Raw genomic sequence first — 22,549 nt, 5'->3', positions numbered from 1 at the left:
TGTTATCCCCTTATGAGCATCACCTGCTCCAATACCACCTCTTATGAGGCATCTGCAAAACTGCACAGCCCTCTTCCCCACTCGCTCAGGTCATGTTCATGGCCACTTAAATGGAACAATTTATCCTCGGGGAAGGAAGAGTCACACTTCAGTTAATGATGATGCTGAAGCCAGTAGGGGACAATGTAAAGGTTAACTGGAATATTTTGCAGATGATATATTAAGAGAATCATGTAGTTCCCTGTGAAGAGAACTATTGCTCTTCACCAATATGGTCCTGCTCTGTATAAACCAACATAAAATAAAGACCTGAAGCATAAATTTAACTAAGGCATAAAGTCACTAAACAGTATTCAAAGACAGGAGGAAATATTTCCAAATATTTTTAAATTGGTTTCATCAGCTGTAAATGTCGATCTCAATCTGATAAAGTGATACCTTCATAGCATCCTCAATGACTTCCTCAGTCAGGTATACTTTACAGCTTTTGCATGGCTTCAAGTTCCTCTGATAAAGTCTTGAAGGTACAGTCCATTGAAATCAATTAAACTGCTGAGAGCAGGCTATAAGGACAATGGAAAAGTGTTGAGATTTATTTAATAAAAAGCAAGAATATTCACATATCAATCAGTAAGTTTCTTCCAAATGTTCCGAAAATGTCTACATAACATTTAGAGTGGCACAATATGTGGTGCCAAAATGACCTTCTGAACAAATGAAAAAAATAATATAGGGAGCTTAAAATCACCCAATCAAGGACTTGAACAGTATTTCTATGTAATAGAGATATAGCAGATTTCCATTATGCTATGAAGAAATCTATCAATATGGATTTATAAAATAAACTGAATCCATTTTCTTAACTGAATTTGTGACCACTCTTGCTACAGGAGAGTTTTTCATCTTAAACAAAATAAAACACAGAAATTCAACCACAAAATGCATGTTTCAGAAACAAGACTCGTATACCTTTGAAACCCTGCAAATGATGCATTTAATCTAATATACTGCATGCTACTTCATACCTTAACATTTTTCCCTATTCTTACTCTTTATGATGGAACATACATTAATTAAGGTTTTCTGTCTATATTTCTATTTATTTATTTATTTATTTATTTGGGGGGGGGGGGGAGGTGCGGGGGTGATTTTTAAGTCCACAGGACTTTTAAAAGCCGCTCCAAAGAAGAGGAAGGAAGGAGGGTGAGGAAGGTCGAATTTTGGATTTTTGTCTTTGACTATTTGAAAACAAGTAGGTTAGTCCAGTACATTTTCATACAGATTTGCTAGATATCTATTCTCTAGAGCATGAGCATAAAGAAATATTCTTTTACTTAGCTGCTAGCCCCAGCTTCCACTCCAGCAGCAAACCCAACATGTAGAGACCTGAAGCCAACTCAGGACTCTAATAAGAGGAATACAACCAATATGCCAGTAACCAAAACTGTAGTACAGAGACATGAAGGTGAAATATCTCCTAGCACCAATGTTTCTAGAAACTGTATTTTCCTCAAACTTTGTTATCTCAATATGCTTTCCTTCCCTAGCCACTTTTATTTTCCCTCTCTTTTTCTCTCACACCGATTTAAAAAAAAAAAGGGGGGGGGGAGGGAGGGGGGCGGGGTTGGATTCTCATTGATTTCTTCCAGGGTTCACCTGGTGTGACTCAGATCTCAAGATCTCGAGTGATAGCAAACTCACCAGTTAACCCAGCTGAAATAAGAACTGACCAGGACCAGACTCATATCCCTGTTCAGTTATACAGTTTCACTTTGATTTTGTCAGCCTAAGAAAAGGTATTGTGCACAAAACCAAGAAAACAAAGATAAAAACAATAGTTTACATTGAATATAGCCCAATTTTATCTAAAAATGCATTGTAGACTGTATCCTAAACCAACTGAAACATTGATACTGCAATTAGTATACTATGCGGGCCCCAAAGGACCAAAAACAATTAAAGTCACTAGAGAGTGTCAGTTCTTGGGGAAAAAAAAAAATGAAACGGTTTTATTAATTTTACTTCTAAAAGTTGGTTTTCTGTGCAACTACAGAAACAGTACTTGTAGTATTTACAGCTGTGACAGGAGCCATCCATAGTAGTAATCGTTTACAGAATTTCCTGTGACTGAATCACAGTTGTCCACATTTGGCCATGGCATGAAAGCCAGCCATAGACACAAAAATCATGGTTTAAACAGGAGAGGGATCAGGAAGAGGGGAAAATGATCCCACTCCCAACTTTACTCCTGCCAGAACCTGGCTGTGTCACTTGGCCATTGAATTTGGCTATGGCAACTGCCACCAAAGGCAAGAGACAGGTTCAGTGGCCTGCAGCACCAGAGAACAGGGCTGGAAAACCCCTTCCAGAAGCAGCAGTCCTTCCTTGTGGTCCCCCCGTCTTACCCTATGTTTAATAGCCACCAGGTCAGCTGAAGACACATCTGAGAAACGGCAGTATTCATTCAGCCCGTCCTTCCTCATTTCCCTTAGTAAAATGCATCTTTCTGAGTTAAAAGGGAACGTCTTCTGGTGTAAACAAGAATCCAGCCCATTTCTCTGAAGGCGCTTATAATTAAATAGCATAAATCACAGAGTTAACCTTTTGACACAGTAGTTTTAATTAATATATTTTTAATCATACATGACAAGATATATCTGCTAATGAGTGATGACACAGGCTAGAGAATGGAGTATGATATTGAGCCTGAGGACTTCTGCGTTAAGTGTGACTGTATTACTGACATGTACAGACTTTAGCAACTAGCTTACATTCCAGCTCAGGAAAGCTCCCAAAGTGCTCATATGTTTCACTATAAACATATGAGTTGCCTATAGACATTCCGAAGTGGCTTTCTGAATCAGAGCATTCATATCCAGATAGCTTTGTATCTCTACCTGGACAACAGGGACTAGTTAATCTAATTGTACTCTCACAGGAACATAAAGATAATTTAGAAACAGTTTGGGGCTAAAAGATGTCATTCACATCCTCAGCTTGAGACAGCTTTTCTTCTTAAACAGAGCTAAAGAAGATAGAAAAAAAAATAATAATAACAACTTTATCTCCATGTAATGTTAGTGATGTGTTTGATGGTCCAGTTCAGTAGAAGATCAACAGCATATGAAGATTTCCCCAGAGACCATCATCATTACTGGAGTAGATCTCATCACAATTCAACACATTTATTGCTCTACCACTTTTCACAGATGGCTGTGACACTAGTTTTCCTCGTTGTCTTTTTTTAGCAACTGTACTTTAAAGAAAACAAGCTGGACTAACAAATCTTGTTAAGATTCTAACATAAAGCCCTAAAAGGATAGAAAAAAGTTTCAGTTAAGAGTGAAATGTACCATATGCCCTCCAACAACTATGCATCGTGTAGAACCACCTTCGTGACTGTCTTCTTGCTCCCAATTGTACTTGGATGTCTGTGGAGATAAAGCTTTCACTCCAAGCTGTAAATTTGTCTCTTTTCATTATTTTTGACAGTTCTGTAATACATGCTTTTTTTTTTTTTTTTTTTTTTTTTTGGAGAGGGATTTTATATAGATAAATAGAGCTTGGTAATTAATGGATCCATAGATGGCCTCTACTATGAACATTTTCAGTTCAAGAATGCAAGCCAATTTTAATTAATGGGGCTGAGTTTTTAACCTACTTGCTTTGTATAGGACTTATTAAAGATAAAAGTGATGTATGGAGAGTCACTGTCTTTGAGTGTATGTTATAACCCTTATTTGCATAATAAAAGAGACTGTGCATAAGCTTAATAATAATCATAAATGTATATTAATGAAGACATTTATAGACGCATGAAAATGTATTCCACATAAGGAACAAAATCTAAGTTATTAATGTTGACAGATTCAATACAGATGATGCTATGTATGTTAATATTATTATAAATCCTTATTGCTATTCATAGGCTTATATTAATATTGTCATTATGAATCATATTCTGTCAGTTCCCATGAGAAAATAAAAATACATAACGGCAATACATAGTGGCAAAGTGGCATTCTTGTGTTTATATTAATGTCAAGTTCAAATTAAAATTAGTTCTAAAATTAGTGGCAAAGACATAGTTTCACGTATAAAAATAATAAGCATTCCTGTTAATGTTGTTGATAAATTGATATTGAAATAAGCAGCTTCAATAACTATAGATTGTGTTTATTGTCAAAGTAAATAGAAAAATAACCTTTTGAAGTTGTCTGGCAAATGAATAAGGAAAACAATGTGCAGACCCTACCTATCAATATAATGATTGTGATCATTTTTTCTATTCTATGATTTTTCCTGATGACATTTATTTGCCCTGCTAGGGGTTTATGGATTTTGCCCTCGTTATTTTTGATATTTATGCCTCCCAAGCCTCTTTCAAGGGTTGCTGAATGGCACAGACAGCTCTGGGATCCAAAATCAGGGTAGTCACTGGGTATTCTCAGGCACACTGGGCAGTAGTACTTCAGCTTCCTTCACTACAGTTTCTCTTAAGGACCACATGCAATCTTTGGTCCAGAGTTTTGCTAGGAGAATCATACTTGTTTGCTTAGTTGTATTTCCATTAATTTTCTTAAGAAGGCTTTAAATGAGAACTTACAGACATTTGGTTTAAAGTTTTTATTATCATGACTGAAATTGTTTCACCTTTTCTTCTTAACACTGTGTCAGCATGGAGCTGTTTATTGCATATATGGTACAGTCAGTTCTGTTTTATGACAACATAAAGTACCTGGGAGCTGCTACCCACAGACACAAATTTAAACTTTGACCATTTTTTCTCCTCTCTCCATTTTATTTTGCTTAAGCCAAAAACATATATAAAGACCTACACAGAAATAGGACTCAAGGTGTTATAATTTTCCAGACAGAGGTTAAAAGAATTTAATACACCATACCATACAGTGAGCACCATTCGTCCATTCGTAAGAATTAATATTTGGACTGAATTATGTTGCTGGTCTGAATTTTTAAGAACACCAAATACACCAAGAGTTTTCATTTTGAAGAGGTTGACGTTTATTTAGTTTTATTTAATCATGTATAATATTATATTTTATAAATTAATATAATGATGCATAATAAAATAGTACATATTTATTTATGGATTCTCATGGATACATGACATACTTCCTGTAGCAGCACATGTAAATGGGCGTCTCTGTGCACAAATGACTTTCACACATCTAAGAAGCTATCTCTTCATTCAGTCACTTAATTTTAATGTTTACTTGCCATAGATACTTCATAATTTAGGTGGTTATTCTATCGATAGACCTTGTCCATATTTTTTTAAGTATCTAGGCTTAACTAAGGACACAAAAATCCATACAATGAGAAACTGTGCACAGGATATATGTATTAGAAGTTATTTCTATAGTTCTTTTTTCTGTTCCCTGACTAGTTACCCTTATTTCAACCTATGCCTTACCAGTGTCATACTGGCCTAGATAAAAGCTTAAAACCTACATAGATGGAATACCTTTTGCCAACTGTGACAGAAACTTTTTATCCTGCTTGGGAAGAAAAATCCCACTGTCATTTACATTAATACAAACCCAGTAGATTAGTGCCATTGAGATGAATTGAGTTTTCTACTGTAACATTGGTCAAAACCTGACAATCTATGTATGGAGAGTTACTTCAAAATGGGTAATGAGTAGTTTGCACCTGTGTACAGCTTGCACAGGTAGTAAGTATGCAGAAAAAAATTGCAAAAGATGACAAATACAAAAGGAGAATCTAATTTTAAAATGAGAAAGAAATATTGCATCAATTTGACCCAAATAAGAACTGCTAATTCTGTCTGTGAAGCCCTAATCTTGTTTCTTGTTCAGGAAAAGATGATCTTAGTAATACATAGGACCATGCTTCAGACAAACACTTTAATGGTATGATTAGTTTTAATAATATATATTATCCCATTAAAATCTATTTACCAAATCAGAAAGTAAAATAGCTTGGAGAGCAACATCCTTCAATCTCTTGTAATAAAGCACCCATTTTTAGCTTAGGAACACAGAACTTTGTATGGATGTCACAGCAGAAAAGTAAAAGAAAACGGTACTCTAAAAAGTGTTTCAAAGCTGAATTTTCTATTTAATGTGCAGTACTAAAATCAAGGGGCTTCTGTTAGATAAATTTTTGTACAGGTAGGTTTCACATAAGTCTGTGGTGGTGCTTCGCTTAGGTCATGTCTTTCTAATACCACCAAAACTGAAGATGTCATTTCCCTCCCTCACCCCCCCCCACCTCCCCTTCCCCTTTTCTGCCCTCCCACCTTTCATTTGGGAAGGATGAGAAACAATCTGCAGCTTAAGCCTGGCATGAGATCAGCCTTTAAAGTGCTCCCTTTCAGAGAAGCAGCTTACCTACCTCCCATAACTATGTGAAAGTCTGTTTCTTTTCTATGTTTTGTCAACACTTGTTTATCTCATTCTACCAAATCTTCTTGAATTGAGTTGCGTGTCTGCAAAATGAATCTGAAGCTCAAACAAGCTATTGACAGTCTCTGCTCCCACCCCAGAAAACTTTCTTTTTTCTGTTGGCAATGATCCATGACATTTAAATTCTGTATTCCACAACAGTCTTTTAGAAAACTAAAGAAAGAACTACAGTGCAAGTGAAGGAAACATAACTCTATCATTCTCAATTAAACCAGCTGGCAAAGCTAGTAAAGATAATGTGAATTTTCTTTACCATTCTATTGGTTTTTATTTTGTTTTGGTTTTTACATGACTGTCCAACACACTGTAGTAGGTCATTTTCAAGACCGTAGTATGGGTTGCCAGAACAATATAATCTCCGTGATGATGAAGGAATATGGGCCCTGGGAGTATATCTTAGTCTGTCAAGAATTGATGTGAAGCACGTTTTAACGAGACTTGCAGTTGTTATTTATATGGAAGTGAAAAAGGTAACAAATTCCTCCAAGAATTAGAATCCAGGCTCTCAGTTGGCTTCTGCCTGGCCATGTTGATGCCATAGCTGGTCTGGAGGGATTCCAGACTGGATGGTCTGGCTGTCTTGTGTATATCTGCTCACTATTTCTTAATGTTAACGCAAGGCAAAGATTTTCTTTGATATGTAGCCTTAAGAAAGCAGCATTACCAGAAACTTCGTCTCTGGGGTCTGTCGATATTCAGTCTGTAAGGAAAGTATTTCCAGACTTCTGGAAAATGCATTTCCTTGAACAGATGTCCCTTTCAATGTCACCTGATAAAGTTGCTATGATTTCATGGCAGTACTCTAAGCATTTGGGCCTACTTCTCACTGACCTTTATCTCCCACTTTTCTCTCCATGGTTTTCCCTTTTATTCCTGATTCCAAAGAATTTTACTTTTGTGACCATGTACAGGCCTGATGAGGAACATATAACTACACTTTTTTTTCCCTCTTCTTCCAATTCACTATTCCCCCTCTTATTTGTAGAATAATAATGATAATAATGAGGAAGACATACTAAATGCATTCTACTAGTGCATGATTACTGTGATGTATGCTCTCCAGTGTTTTCCCCAAGCTTGCTTTAAAAATGATGGCATTCCCATGGGGAAAATACTTCTGCTAAAAAATACCATTTTTCTATGCAGCCTATATTTATTTAACCACAATATCATTCTAAGTTTGAATCATTCTCAGCAATTCCTCACCCTGTTTGATAATTATATTTGTCATATATCAGTTCATGCATTTCCATATTTGCTGTTTGGCTAAGTAAAATGCTAGGAACCATTAAATTGTTCCTCATCTTTAACTCTTTCCTTCCATTGCTGTAACACTTTTCTTTCCCTTAATTCTCCTGTATTTATTAGTACCTTCCTGTAGGTAATAGAACTGAACACAATAGTCCAGTGTGATCTGACCAGAGAAGTACAATGAAAATGCTGTTTTGCAGAATGATTGTTCCATTGGCTTACTAAACAAAATCACACAGTTTTTTATCACTACTTCGCTAGCTCCTACTTAGTTATTTGTCTGCTCTCAGACCCAGATCTCCTTCAGGATGAGGCATCTCACATACTTCCTTCCCCTGGAATATATGGGCTCTGGAAGCATTTTAGTTTTGTTCTCTAGAAAAATTACATTTTTTGCCTAAACAGGTGCCGGAGTATCACCTTATGTGAAAAAGCTTTTTGTCAGGACTTCTAGGGACATAAAAATAGTAATATTTCCTCTGGCTAGTTCTGGTTTGCTGAGATGTACTTATTTTCTCATTGTTCTACAGAAAGAGAGAAATATTGGATACCATATCACATAGACCCCAAAATTCAAGGAAAATTAATGTAGTCTATGTAGTAGTCATCAGCTTCTTATGCACACATACATTTACTAATACTTAAAGATGCTTATAATAGATGACCTCATGAAAATTAGGTGGCATTTACTTTGCAGTTACTTTACTCTAGAGTCCTGTCTACCTTTCAAACTGTTTTTAATTTCTAAAAAACTAAAGAGTTTTCCTGAGCACAAGAAACTGGAAGAATTGTACCAAGAAACTTGCTGCCCCCTCTCTAAATGTCATGCAAGGGATTCTGAACATAGACAAATCTCTTTTTCTCTTGGTTCCTATGGAAACATCCACCTCTACTCTCCTTTATCACTATATAGGTTATTTCTAATGTCTCTAGGTATTTTATTTCTCTGCTTCCCAAACTGCTTGAATTGAATATACTTTCCTTATTTACTTTTTATGTGATTTGACATTTTCTGTGTCATTGAGAGAAGCACTTAGCAAGATTTCAGGAGAATTTTTCCCCACCCCCTGGAAAAATGTCCATAACTTCACTGTGGGAAGAGGTGAGCTGTTAGGATTTCTATCCAGACCTGTTCCTACCTGAGATGTTCACCATTGCAACAGGTAAACTGGATGGCTAAATATCATATGCAGCCTCTCTTCAGCATTAAAATCACATTTTTGCCTGTAAAATTAATCAAGGTAATAACTGTAAGCATCTGTTTATCTGCAGGCAGAAATGTGAAATGCAAGTTGGGTAGGCAATTTTCAACATTTTGCTTCTTCTAGGGTAAAGTGATACTTGTGATAGATGCAGTGCATTAAATCTAATTGTAGCATTAGAAAAAGCATAATTTCAGAAGAAAACATTATAGACTATGAGTAAGACTGTACCTTCAAGCCATGAATAGATCACTTCAATCTTTTTGCTTTTGTTAGTAAAGTAAAAGGAAGGGGGCACAGGAAAAAATAAGTCCTTTTCTGAATGTCTAAGACTGAGATTTGGAGTAATACTATTTTGTATCTAGGTGTAGTATTAGATTGCTTTATATCACCTGGTGAAGAGCAAGCTTTTATGTGACTTCAAATTTAAAGGTTCTTTGCATCATTAGTTATAACACTACTTCTACCTCCCAAAAAAGGGAACTGTTTTTAACAAGGATTAAACCAGTAACGAAAACCACTGCATGGTTTTGTTAATAATTATATGAGTAAAGTCAAGGTGCAACAAACTCTGGGTGCAAACAGAAATGTACATCATGGATGAAGCAGGGGAAAAAATGTTTTAAATTATTTCTAATGCCAAAACCAATTCCAACATGAAGTCATGAAATTACCACTAAACAGCAGTGAAGGAACTACATATTGAAGTCTGATAAGAAAGCAAGCTGAAGAGCAAGCATTGGGCACATTTCTTATAAAAGTAAGGCCCAAGTAACCTTAGACTACCAGATTATTATTTTTTTTTGCAGTCCTTGCATTCTTACTAGATGATACACAGAGAAGATAGTCACATTTATCATTTTAAAACATGAAAGAATTTCAGACAGGACTTGCATTTGGGGGCATGTAAGTCTCAAGGTTGTCTTTTTGCCAATGTGCTGTAACATTATTGTACTCAGGGTGCACTGCTGACAGTCACTGTTCTGCAAAAATGACAGAAAATAGGGAACAAGAGTAAGCAGTTTCACTTCTTGCACAAAAAATGTCAACTTAGCTGTTATCTCATGGCCTAAGTGATTAGCAAAAATACACAATCATTTTTGAAGCTGTTTACTATATCTGCCACAGAGGCAGCCAAATTCCCAAGCTATCTAAAATCCTTTGCTTCAGATTCTCAGGGTTGCCTGCTTATATTAGAGAGGATGCTTCAATCTCTCACAGTGATTTTGCTGCCAATTTTTTGTGTGCTCTTGTTTTATTTTCTAACTCACTTCCCTTTAAGTAATGTTCTCTTTTACTAGGGGGATGAAGTGATCAGGCACTTTTCAGTACAAAAAGCCACCAATCAAACATTTGTTGCATAATTTAAACATGTGGCAAGGGAGAGACTACCGGTATAATTCCATTGTGTTGTTTACCCAGAGTACCCAGATAAATTCCCTGAAGGCACTGTAAGCATATATTAGAAAAAATAAAATAAAATAAAAAGTTGCCTTTTCTGTCTTTCTTTTTCTCTTACCCCCTCATTACACACTGGGCTTTCTTCCAAAATACTGGAGGTCAGTCTAAGGGGCTTTTTATAACTTAGTTCTTAGAATCTGGGATCTGAGCTGTTATTTTTTTTCTTCACCTAAGAGAAAAAAATAAAGAAAAGCATTTCTTTCTGGTTTAGTCTTTTAGTTTTTTCTTCTTCTAAAAAGGAAGTTGGATTCTTGGCTCTGTTGGAAGATTTTCATTCCTTGCTTCCAAACGTGGCTGGCTTTCAAAAGACGTTTAATTATCTAATATAAAATTGCCTGATTTGTCTCTTCAAAAGTCTCACGCAAAGCAGAATGCTTAAATCTGCCCCCTCTGACAGACTGTAGCTAAAGTAATATTTTATTTCCTAATTCTGATATGATTTATTATGATAAATAAATTACCTTATTATGGTAGTGAATTACATCAGTAATTGCTGTAATATCGGCTGCAGGCCTAGTTAAAAATATATGTTTGTGATGTAATAATGGTTTTGCACTTACGTAGTTCAGTACAATGCTTGTTAAAAATACATGCCATGGTTGTAATAAAAATACTTCATTTATGCATTTTCTTTCACCAACATACAGTCTAGATAGTCTGCACAATATACTTGTGAGATTCAGAGACTCTATGGAGAAATTGAGCCAGAAAAAAGGGTTAATTTTATTTGATGTGGCCATGGGACAAACTCCAGTACAATCACTCTGACCCTCTACATTTTATATGAATTAGTTCCAAACGCCAACTGTCTACTACTAGAAGATGACTTGGAAATTGCATCATCAAACATTAAAGAGCAGGTCTATCTGGGGACACCATAAGAGCTGTGTATGAATATTCCATATTCCAGGGTTTCTCAAACTGTGGTCTCTGGAAGTCATAGGTTAAAGGCATCACTACACCCTTCTTCTGAGAGCGTACTTTTCCCATTTGTTCATGGCAGGGATATGATGAAAACAGCAAAAAGTCAAACTTTAAAAATGGTATGCCATAGAGTGGAAATGCATTTGCTGTATATATTCACATAATGATAAACAAATAAAGGTGTCATCCTGTAGAATGCATCTCCTGCAAGTGTGCATCTCAGACATGAATTTTGCACCGGGAGAGATGCAGCTCTGAGAAGAAAGAAGAAGGAAAAAAATCTAGCTTCTGAGCTTTTGGGAGAAAAGTCTTTAACAGACAGTGTAATACGTTTTGCTTCAGTAATGACAGAAGCAGAACCAGTGTGCGGGTTTAGCACCAAAGTGCCACAGTGGTATTTGTTCCGGACTTAAATGTGCTTCCTACTGACTTTGATTGACAACTGAAGTCAAAGATGCCTGAGTCTTTGGTTCCCCAAGGGCCTGACCAAAAAACTTTGATGCATCTACCTTAGACAGCACAATGCCTGGTCTGAAGAGCCTATTCCCATAAGCATCATTCAAAATCCCAAGTTATGAGATGTGCTCCCTATAAAATAAAAGAGAATCAAGTACCTTACAAGCATGATTCTAAAGCATATACTCTCACCTCAGGAATGAATCAGCCAAACATACAAATCCAGAGGGGTAAAATCCTAATTTTCTTTCACATTGACACTTATGAGCCTGAACTGTCCATAATACAAGGGGATTCAGAGTTGCATTCCTCACCTCCTAATGTTTTGGGGTTTTTTTTTTGAACATTTGAGGAGTCTGGTTTGGGCCAACCAGTTTTCCTGTGGACAATAATTTTACACATCAATGACGTGGGTAAGGCAGTTACTTAACTGCCTTAGCCAAACTGGGAACCAGAACTGTGGTGTTTTCTACAGAAGAGTCCTTGGGGTTTACACTGGGCCTGGAAGGCCAGATATTTTTCAGTATGTTGTCTAAAGTTTGTGAATATTATAGAAATAACTCACACATCTTCATGGAGCAACGTGAGTCACAACAGTATCTTGATACTTTATTAGCAACCTTCTGACCAACAGTCTTAACTGGACAAGTGACAGAGGACATGATTTTTGGTTTGCAAAGAGTGCCACTATATAGATTTAGGAGTTGGACTGGAGGGCATCTTAAAATCCTTTTCAAAGTTAAAATAAAAGTTAAGAAGCAGCAATAACCAGCAGAACATCCTTGTGCCTAGGTGCCAAGACAGCTTTGAGCTTTCTTTAGCAACCATGTACAATGATTAGCCCATGTTTCTGGTCACCAAAAGGCATGAGTACTTTACAAGATATGCTTTCTCAAGGAACTGAGACTGCAGGCTGCTGTTTTCTTACCAATTACATTTAGGAGTGTTTCCCAATTTCTATGTTAAAAGGCAGATGTCAGTTCCTATTGGAAATTCTTCCACAACTGTGCAGCAAATGGACTAATTTCTGAATTGACCTGGAGTTTGCTTAACCATAATAAGAAAGTTCACAAGAGAACGTTGGGCCATTGTGGCGGTTTTACTCGGGTGGGTGGCCGAGCTCCACCACAACTGCTCTCTCACTCCCCCTCCTCAAAGAGGAAGGGGGAGAAAATACGATGAAAAGGGCTCAAGGGTTGAGATAAGGACGAGGAGATCACACAGTAATTATCGTGACAGGCAAAACAGACTCAGCATAGGGAGATAGTAAGATTTATTGCCTATTACTAACAAGCTAGAGAAGTGAGAAACAAAGGAAAGAAACCAAAAGGACCTTCCCCCCCATCCACCCTCTTCCACCTCCTCCCCCCGAGCGGCGCATGGGAACGGGGGAATGGGGGGTTATGGTCAGTCTATAGAGCTTCTTCTCCGCTGCTCCTTCTCGTCCCCTGTGCTGTGGGGTCCCTCCCACAGGACGCAGTCCTTGCTGAACTGATCTGGCATGGGCTGCCCACAGGCAGCAGCTCTTCAAGAACTGCTCCCACACGGCTCCGTACCACAGGGTCCATCCCTCAGGAGCAAACTGCTCCCACCTGGATCCCCCACGGGCGGCAGCTCCCCCCAGACCCCCTGCTCCTGCGTGGGCTCCTTTCCATGGGCTACAGGTCCGGCCCGGGGCCTGCTCCGGCAGGGGTCTTCCACAGGCCGCAGCCTCCATCAGTGCAGGTCCACCTGCTCCACCGTGGTCTCCTCCACGGGCTGCAGGGTGGAACCCTGCTCCACTGTGGTACTCCATGGGCTGCAGGGGGACAGCCTGCTTCACCATGGTCCTCACCACAGGCTGCAGGGGATTTCTGATCCGGCGCCTGGAGCACCTCTCCCCCTCCTTCTTCACTGACCTTGGCGCCTGCAAGGCTGTTCCTCACTCCTCTCACTCTCCCAGCTGCTGTGTGTGGCGCAGTGTTTATTTTTTTTCCCCTGTCTTAAATCTGCTCTCACAGAGGTGCAAAACAACATCACTTATTGGCTCAGCTCTGGTCAGAGGTGGGGCCCTTACCAAACATGGGGCAGCTTCTAGATCCTTCTCACAGAAGCCACCCCTATGGCCCCCTGCTACCAAAACCTTGCCACGTAAACCCACTGCAGCTATCTCTAACTCAACTGATGAAATCGCTCCTCTTGCAATGACAGAAACATCAGTATGTAGACACAGTAAGGAGAGTTTTTAGTGTTATTGAAACAGTAGCCTTGGATGTTGGGTTTTGGTAATAAGAAAATGGTTCTTTCCCTAACAGTGTTAATGATTTTAGGGAAGAAAGGTATTCAACATGACTGCATTGCCAGAAAGAAGATTGACATAACAAAGCTTTCTGGCTTTATAACCTATATTCACTTAGGTAGGTAATCTAGCTGCTAGCCTGATGAAAATTACCTGTTTAGTGTACTCGGCGGTAACTGAATTTCAATGCAAACTTTTATTATGCTGTTAGTTTCAATATCTTTCTCTTCTACTTACTTTTGGGGGTGGCGATGTTTTTGTTTGTTGAATTTTTTGCTGTCTTTCATTTCAAAACCTAAGGCTCACCAGACCAAAGATTCTCAGCCTAAAAGGGATTATGATCAGATCTCATCACATCATAATGCCTTTACTTTCTGATATTCTTAAATGAAAAGACCTCACCTAGAAGCTGACTGCCTGAGAGAGAGCAGATGGAATACTAGTGCTCCAGAAATGCAGTTATGGAAGGGTTTGTTTTTGTTTCCCCAAAAAACATGTTCACTTAAATCTTGTAGTAAGAAGGAGGTTTAGCTTTGAATGAAATACATGTTATGACCGGAATTTACAGAATCAAACCAGTGGAAGATTAAACATGTTGGCAATATAATTTTGAACAGTTTAGCAACCCTAAAAAATGCCTTTACACTATTTATTTAAATAATGTATGAGCTATAAAAGAAAAAAAAAGTGAAAAGGGGAAAATACAGTTTGATAAAGTGATACCTGGGTGTGCAACTGTGATTCTTACACCACGATTTTCAAGTACAGTGTGCCACCAAGCCTTTAGTATACACATTGTGCTGCTCTCCACCATTGGAAAGTATTCAGACCTGTTTCTTATGAACCTTCTATTCACAGAGTTGCACATTAGCTCTTTTAGAGGTTCTGTATAATTCCAGCACTATGGATTTCGATGTGTTTATTAAAGTAAAAGCTGCACAATGAGATATATTTAAAACCTTTCTTGGTAGACCCATATATCTCAACCTTGAATATATAAAATCCAATGTTTCTGAAATTTCCACCAGATATCCAGAAGGAGTAGTCTGAAATTTGCACCAGCATTTTGTTTCTATGCCTTGATGTGCACAGTACCACAGTACATAAAGTCTGCAGTTTTGTGATGAATGGTCTTTGTCTTCCTTTGTGCTTCCATTGTTAAGATACATCCCATTAACCTTGGCCTTTCTGCCTTCTCCATCCACATGCCTCTTCCTTCCAGTTCACAAAACCCTCCAGTAATGCCTCTCTAGATCCTTCCAGCAGTCACAGTCATGTTGCCATTTGCATTGGGCAAACATATCACTTCTTTCCTATATTTGAAAAGTACAGTGAAGAAGAGATCTTACAGAAGACATTCTTACAGGAGCTCTTTAGACAGTCTTTTAGGGAATGATTTTAATGGATGCAGCTCCAATTCATTTTTTATTCCTTGGATTTTCCAGCAGGGTTCTAGCAAGGATTCATATCAGGTAGCAGATTCCTGATACAGATATCTGTCTATGAGGAACCTGATGGAAATTGTCAATCTCTGTTACATATATCAAGGCACAAATTTATTTCTTGGCATTTCTGATAGTTATAATGTGCTAAAGCATAACCTGAAGTTTTAATGAGATAGAACTATAGTGTGTAGTGTATTTAAGTGTTCTCCATGAAATACCCTTGTCTTCTTTTTCTAAGTAGTTAGGATTAACTTTGAATTCTCTGCAAGGTCTCTGTAAAATATATCTGATCGAATTCGGAAAAAGGGATTCACTGACACTACTAGGGTTAATATTAGTGTATATTTAATATTAGTCTATTTTTTGAGTCTGTTTTCTGGAGATATTTCAGTGGTCATTTTTCCCCAGACTTTCGGAAGTGGTGGCATGTAAAAAGAAAAGATAGTCCTGGCTTTCTTAAGTTACTGTAGATAAAATTTCCAGCTATATCAAGGATGCCAACAGTATATTCTATAAATTATTCTGTTTATAAAATACCTAAAGAATTTTGTTTTTATGATTATGATTATGAATCAGTGCATTAACTGGAAAAGCAATTGATGGTTGATATGAGAAGCAACTCTAGTGCATGTTGTAAACATCAATATCACTGAAAGACACAGGAGTATGAAGGGGCATCCAGTTTCTGCTTCATAAATAAATGATTGTAGGAAGAAAACAATTGAATGAATTTCCCCTTCCCTGTAGCCCTCCTCTGTATGTACCCCAGTCCATTTCAGTGAAACCACAAGACCAGTCTATTCAAGATAGAAATTTCCATCAACTCGGATTCTAAATTGCTTAGTTGTTTTGAAAATGCTGCTAGATGCTTTGCCTCATTTTAAAAGGAAAATTCTGTTTATCTACAGTTTAAACTGAGATGGATGGCCATTAGATGACTTATTAGGCACCTCCAGCCTGAAAATGTATACCTCTGTAGAAGAAAAGGTAGATCTTGTAATCTGCAACACGTTATGAAAATTTCATTAATTATGCAAAATAATAGCCATTCTTAATTAAATTAAAAAAAATAAAATAAGAAAAGATATGCAGGGAATTGTTTCTGTAATCTGAACTGGAGACCAGATTCTTGACTAATGTAAAGCTTTCTAGTTCCATCGAATTCAAAGTTGCTAGCCAATATACACTACCAATAGATCCGGTAAAGCTGTATGTTAATCCTCATTCTATTTATTGAAATGAGAGGATGAAGATATTACATAGCCTGATTGTTCCTTGATACTATCATTGTCAAAATCATATTGATGTTGGCAATACTCATCTGACCAACCAGCTTAACAAAAAGGAGAGATTTGTGTAAGCCACGTATGTGCATGCCTTGCAGGCCTGTCTCAGAGAAAGCAGCAATTTCCTCTTGCCCTTTTTCAGTATTCTTTATACATAGCGTTATGAAAAGTTATAATATTCCCAGACACATAGAAAGGATCTAGCTAGTCTTACTTACTCAGAACTGAAAGCTTTAAAGGTTAGTCTTGAGGGACATTATTACACTGCAGGTCAATAATGCCTAGTAACCTTTGCCATGTCTCCTGAGGGTGAACACACTTTTTATGATACCCCATTCTGCTACAGATGAAAGCCTTTGGAAAGGCTGGCTTAAGGTTAGGAACTTTATGGAAAAATCCCCCAGAGAACACTCTGTAAGGGGACTGAGTGCATGTGGAACAGCAGCACATTTGCCTTCCCTGCCCCTCACTCTGATATCACTCTGCTTTATAAGCACAGGTACTAATAGGATTCTTGGCTGTAACAGAAGCAGATAAAATATTTTAGATCTGTGTTTCCAAGGTCAGATATTATAAAGGAAAGCATTCTGGACGCAGCTGCTGCTGAATGCTATATTTCAAAGCATGTGAAAGAAAAGGCTGGGTGAGGGTTTTGTTTAGGGTGGGGCCATTCTTTTAAGGTTTTAGTGTTTTGAGGTTTTTTGTTTGTTTGTTTGTTTTCCAATCTGTTCAATTTAAGATTGACAACTTTGTTTTCTAACAAGCTGAAGTTTTTGTTTCCATTCCTGTTTGTGATCTCTCGGCTAAGTATAACAATTGCTCCAGGAAATTTTCATTGAAGAATCATTTCAATTTTTTAATGTATTTGTTTCAAAAATCACTCTGGACCTTATCTTAACCTCCTGAATTAAAACGAGCATAGTAAATTTTACTTCAGTGACAGACTAAAGTATGATATACTCAAGTTTTTAAGCTACAGTCCATCAGATTGTAGTAGTGAAATTAACCATTTCCATTTGACTTATTTGAACAACTGTAACTAAAAGAAACACTTGAAATCTTAAACATACAACTACAGTATTTTTGCTGATACTTTTGCCTTACTTACTGTGCATTTTGGCAAACCAAGAGGTCACATTCCTTTTTAAATTAAATGATGCTATGATGCTGAAAGTTAGAAAGCAGTTTAAAATGAAAAGGAACAAAGAATTCTAACTTTCCTCAGAAATCCCTCAAAATGAAAGATATTTAAATTAATGTCCTGTGCCTTCTGCTTGTAGCAGAAGACTAGCTGCAAAATTACGCTGCCTGTGTAGGCTGCATTTTTTAAATTTTAGAAGTGCTTGAGGGATGATTGGATCATGGGTCCATTGTCACTGACACAAACTGTAAAACAGCATAAAAAAATCATATCTTCAGCTGACATAAATAAACTATACTCAGATGAAATTTGTTGTTCTATACCAACCTGAACAAGTTACAAATTTGGTCCATTAATGTATAGGAGGAAAAGTTCAATAGTGCAAGAAGTTCATATTGCAGCAAACATTTCTGTTTTGGCAGTAGGAAATCTATTTCAGAACCAGCTCTTCCTCCCACATTCTGTTTTGGCCCCAAAAGACAATATCACTGTGTATTGTACTCCCAAAGCAAAAGGTTTAAAATAGTTAATCCCTTTAAAGGATCACCACTGAAAGGGTTTCTTGTTTGTTGTTGTTTTGGTTTGCTTTGGTTTTGGTTTGATTTTACTTTGTTTTTTTCCCTTCTACATCCCCTGCCTAAAGGTTGGCTTTCAAATTTGTGAAAGGTCCAAAATCCAATCTATATTTGGTTTTCTCTGCATTTGCAATGTCCTCTTTTTTTTTTTTCCCCATTAAGTAAGGTATCATTTTCATGCTTTCTCTAGAATCAAAAGAAATCTTTGCCAGCCTTACAGTAATCAATGCAATAAGGAGTATAGCTGGAAAACTTGCACATTAGAAGAAAAGAACTGTTAATGTAGCATTGCATTTTCTCATCCAATTTTCAAGGAATTTGCTGTTAATAATGTCAATGTGTATTTTCCACTAGGATTAATTACTCTTGTAAATGCATTTTTGGGCTCACACCCATTCTGATTTTCCAAGTTGCTGAGCACTGAATCAGAACCATCATGTCTGAAGTGCTGAGAGTATGTCACCTAATCTCTTCTCCACACTCACCCAGATGTAGGGGTAAACCTCATCCAGCTCTTTGCCAAACACTACACAGTGGTCCTTGCTCTTCACATCACCTACCAGATACAGATGTCATCTACAAACTCCATCTACAAAGCAGCCTGACACCAATGCACCATTGCATATAGGTTGCAGGTAGCGTCTCACGCATCAGAAAAGAGGTTCAAGTTTCTTTTTTAATGGCTCAGTGGGACATAGGTAGGCTCAGCACTTCAGAAAACCAGGCCACTTATTTAATCACCTAAATGTGGACTTAGGTTCCTATTGTTGAAAATCTAGGCCACAGCATGTGGGCCATTTTCACTGGGACACCCTAACTGCTTTTTCATTGCCCTAGCAAACAAAGCAGCCATAAATCTGGCTGGGTTTATGGCTGTTTTGCATTACCAGAGCAGCAGAAAGCAACCACAGAACAGTAGTGAATCTGTCCATATATATCAAATGCTTTGACATTGTTCTTTTTAATCATCAGAAAAATAAATCCATACCTTTTAATGTGTGTTGCATAATTGACAAGGACAATTGAAGATCAGATCTCTCTGTATTCTTGGCCTTTCCACTGCTGAGCCCCTAACTTTTCTATGAAAAAGTTATTTTCCTTTAATTTAAACAAAACTACCCATCCTGAACTTCTGGTTGCAAAGCAGTGTCAATATATAAATGATTTCACCTTTAAGTGATTGTTATGAATAGATAGCACAGTATATACTTTCATTATCACCAATCAAAATAGAACAACATTTTCTATGCCTTTCCAGCATCAGAAAAGATGACAATGATGGAGGAAAAGATTAACTAGGTCTGTCATACAGCTGAAGGTTTAGTAAGCCATTCTTATTGTCCTTTTGATGATGAAAGGTGTTCATGCACACCCATATTGTCTGCATATATATGGTCACATTCTGAGAAATAGTCCACAATTTTACACTTGCTCGACCATCTCACCATCAGTCACTTGCAAACTTTTAACTAAACCTATTTACTCTGCTCAGGCAGGGAAGTCTGATATGATAAGTACATTAATTGCACACGCAAAGATTTCAGGTGAAAACTTTTAATCTGAACAGACCTTTACCTTATTATCCATCACAGCTGGCAGACAGCCCTGCCATTGAACATATCAATTTGGTAGTCAGAAACTGGTTAGGAAGTAAGCCAAATCACAGAGCTATACATTGAAATGCTATAGATGTAGTCTGACTACATAATAGGCATATTCTGTGCTATGAAAAGTCACTTCACAGTTACTTCAGTTTCCACTTTGAGGCAACCCTTCCCTAAAGAATATTTCATTGCAAATATATTCACAATAGAAGAAAACATAATAAATAATAAGTAGCAATAAATCATATATAAAACATAAAAATGTTATTTAAAAAAATTGTATGATTTTCTGAAAATGTATTCTCATTGCAATATACTGTTGGAGACATTAAAGAGCTAAAAATCTATTTATGTAAATTATTTCTGTCCCTAGTGGGTAAGTCAGCTGGGAATTGCCACTTAGATATGGCTTGTGTTTTCTCCCCTAACAAAACTATGCAATGGCCTTCCCATGGGAGCTAGTACTTGAGTCACCACAACTTCTAACAGCAGTGGGCATGCACATTATATGAAAATGTCTGTATTTAGCTTCAAATGGTGGTGTAGTTGCTTCTGATGCATAGGAATAGTTCCACTTGTCTTCACAATAAATCTGAGTTTGACTGTATTGCAGACATTAGAACCAAGTTTTCACTTCATCAAAAAGAAGTTACTGTGCAATCACTGTGGTATCACTTTTTGACGATACCTCTACAGCTTTCTGTCCTACTTTTGCAGTTTTCCTTCAACTAAGGATTGCTGAAGCTCCTTAACCATACTTCAGTTTTTGTTCTCTTTTAAGCCCAACCAACTCTTTCTTTACAGCTGAAAGAATGAGTGGTGTGAAAATATTGAAAACTCTCTCTATCACTGAGGTAGTTTGGAGTGGCCTTCTCTTAAGTCATCCACCACTGACCCAAAGAAATGAAATCAACACGTAAAAGCTTTCTGATTGTTTTTGTTGTTGTTGTTCTTGTTCTTGTTGTTGTTATTGCTTTTGTTCTCTGCTGTCCATGTCCCTAATATGTCTTTTCTAGCAAAAGCAACCATAGTTCCCTGTGCAGGAAATGGGAATCCACCAAGGAAAGTGAAAGTGAGAAAAAAGGTTTACTCAAAGCAAACAGATGGAAAGTCATGAATTTCAGTATTAATACATAGCAACCAATTTTCTGGATAACCAGCAAGTGCTGATATGAATGACTTAGTGCTATGTACCAGCCACACACTACACCAGTGATAGGTACACTTCATTGGCCATTAATACCTGTTTAGATTTCAGTACTGTGAAGTGACAAGGTTTGTGGCTGAACTCTGATGCATTACTAAAACTCTCATGAGACAGACCTATAACAAAAGGGCATTTATTAATATAAAAGTAACATTCATTTCTCATTCACCTGGACCACTACATTTACCCAAGCACAAAGTTAAAAACAGTTCCTTCCCCACAGAACCAGTAAACCATGGTCTCAATTTGTAACGTATCTGCAGTAAGTGATCATGTGTGTTTTTGTCCCACCATAAAGGTGACATTCAGCAGGAAAAGGAGGGAGAGATGCACCCTCAAATCAGCTATATATTTCAATACGGTCTGTCAGATATTCTTCCTCACCTTGAATAATACTTTAAAGTAATGCTACTTGAATGAAAATACATTGTTATGTTGGATATATATATAGTGTATATATACACAGCATGAGCAAATCCAGCCCAGTTTTGTATAATCTTTGGAACATTGCACTGCATAGAGGAAAAAAAAAAAAATCTGACAGATGTAATTTCATGAGCTGCATTCAAAATATCCTTGCTATTTTGAGAATTCAGCTATTAATAGATATATGTATATTTAATAATATGCTACTGTTAGCATATGTTAAAAAATCCAAGTCTTCTTTTTGACAGTAAAACTGGCATAAATTTACTAGTTTAATTTTTTGTGGAAGACTGCGGTTGGAAATAGCAATGGTGTCACATGTTAAATCTCCTCCAGTGTGTCCCTCATAACCAGCTCCACCACAATCACCATCTGGAATTCTGGGGGCAAGGTGAATGATGAACTGAATTTCTCCTTTACTGTCTTTCCCAAACATATGGGTTGCATCAGGAAAAAAATCCTGGGTAAAAGATTTCCCATTGCAAGTGCACCAGGAAAATACCTCTAGTAAAAAAATCAGCAAGTCTCGTTAACAAAACAAATCCAAACTCTTTGGGGGAAATATTGATTTGGGCTTTGAAGATTCTAATATTAATCTATGAAAGTTCTTAATTGTTTTCACACTGTTTTGTAACACGTCAGTTACAAAGCACAGTAGGAACAGTATTAAATCAAGGTGCAATAAGCATAAAATTCTACCATTGAGTAATATTTTGAAATATTCTATTTATCGTTTTATTGACTAAGTTTTTACATAGTCCTGATTAAGATCTCTTCTGAATCAAAACTCTTTCAGCTTAATTTGTCCTGAAGTTTGTGGCACTATATAAAATTCCAGAAT

At 37.2% G+C, this 22,549-nt stretch overlaps 1 protein-coding gene across 3 annotated transcripts in view; it reads right to left on the bottom strand.

Moving 5' to 3' along the window:
• LOC308190144 (uncharacterized protein) overlaps window positions 1–22,549 on the bottom strand; it is a 56,381-nt gene that overhangs the window by 9,475 nt on the left and 24,357 nt on the right. For 2 of the 3 annotated variants that reach the window (XR_013946933.1, XM_080581135.1), the window contains one exon: window positions 12,665–15,337. Coding sequence is in view for 1 of the 3 variants with exons in the window: in XM_080581137.1 (XP_080437263.1) it covers window positions 498–563 (66 nt within the window). In the remaining 2 variants the exon portion in view is untranslated. Of the gene's footprint in view, window positions 1–438; window positions 564–12,664; window positions 15,338–22,549 lie in introns of those variants that run through there. The other variant, XM_080581137.1, reaches the window with a different exon arrangement.

This window comes from Anser brachyrhynchus (genome assembly GCF_964034855.1).
Source record: "Anser brachyrhynchus genome assembly, chromosome: 2".
Taxonomy (NCBI): Eukaryota; Metazoa; Chordata; class Aves; order Anseriformes; family Anatidae; genus Anser; species Anser brachyrhynchus.
Note: the sequence above shows the minus strand (reverse complement) of the source record. Positions and strands in the feature narration are given on the sequence as shown.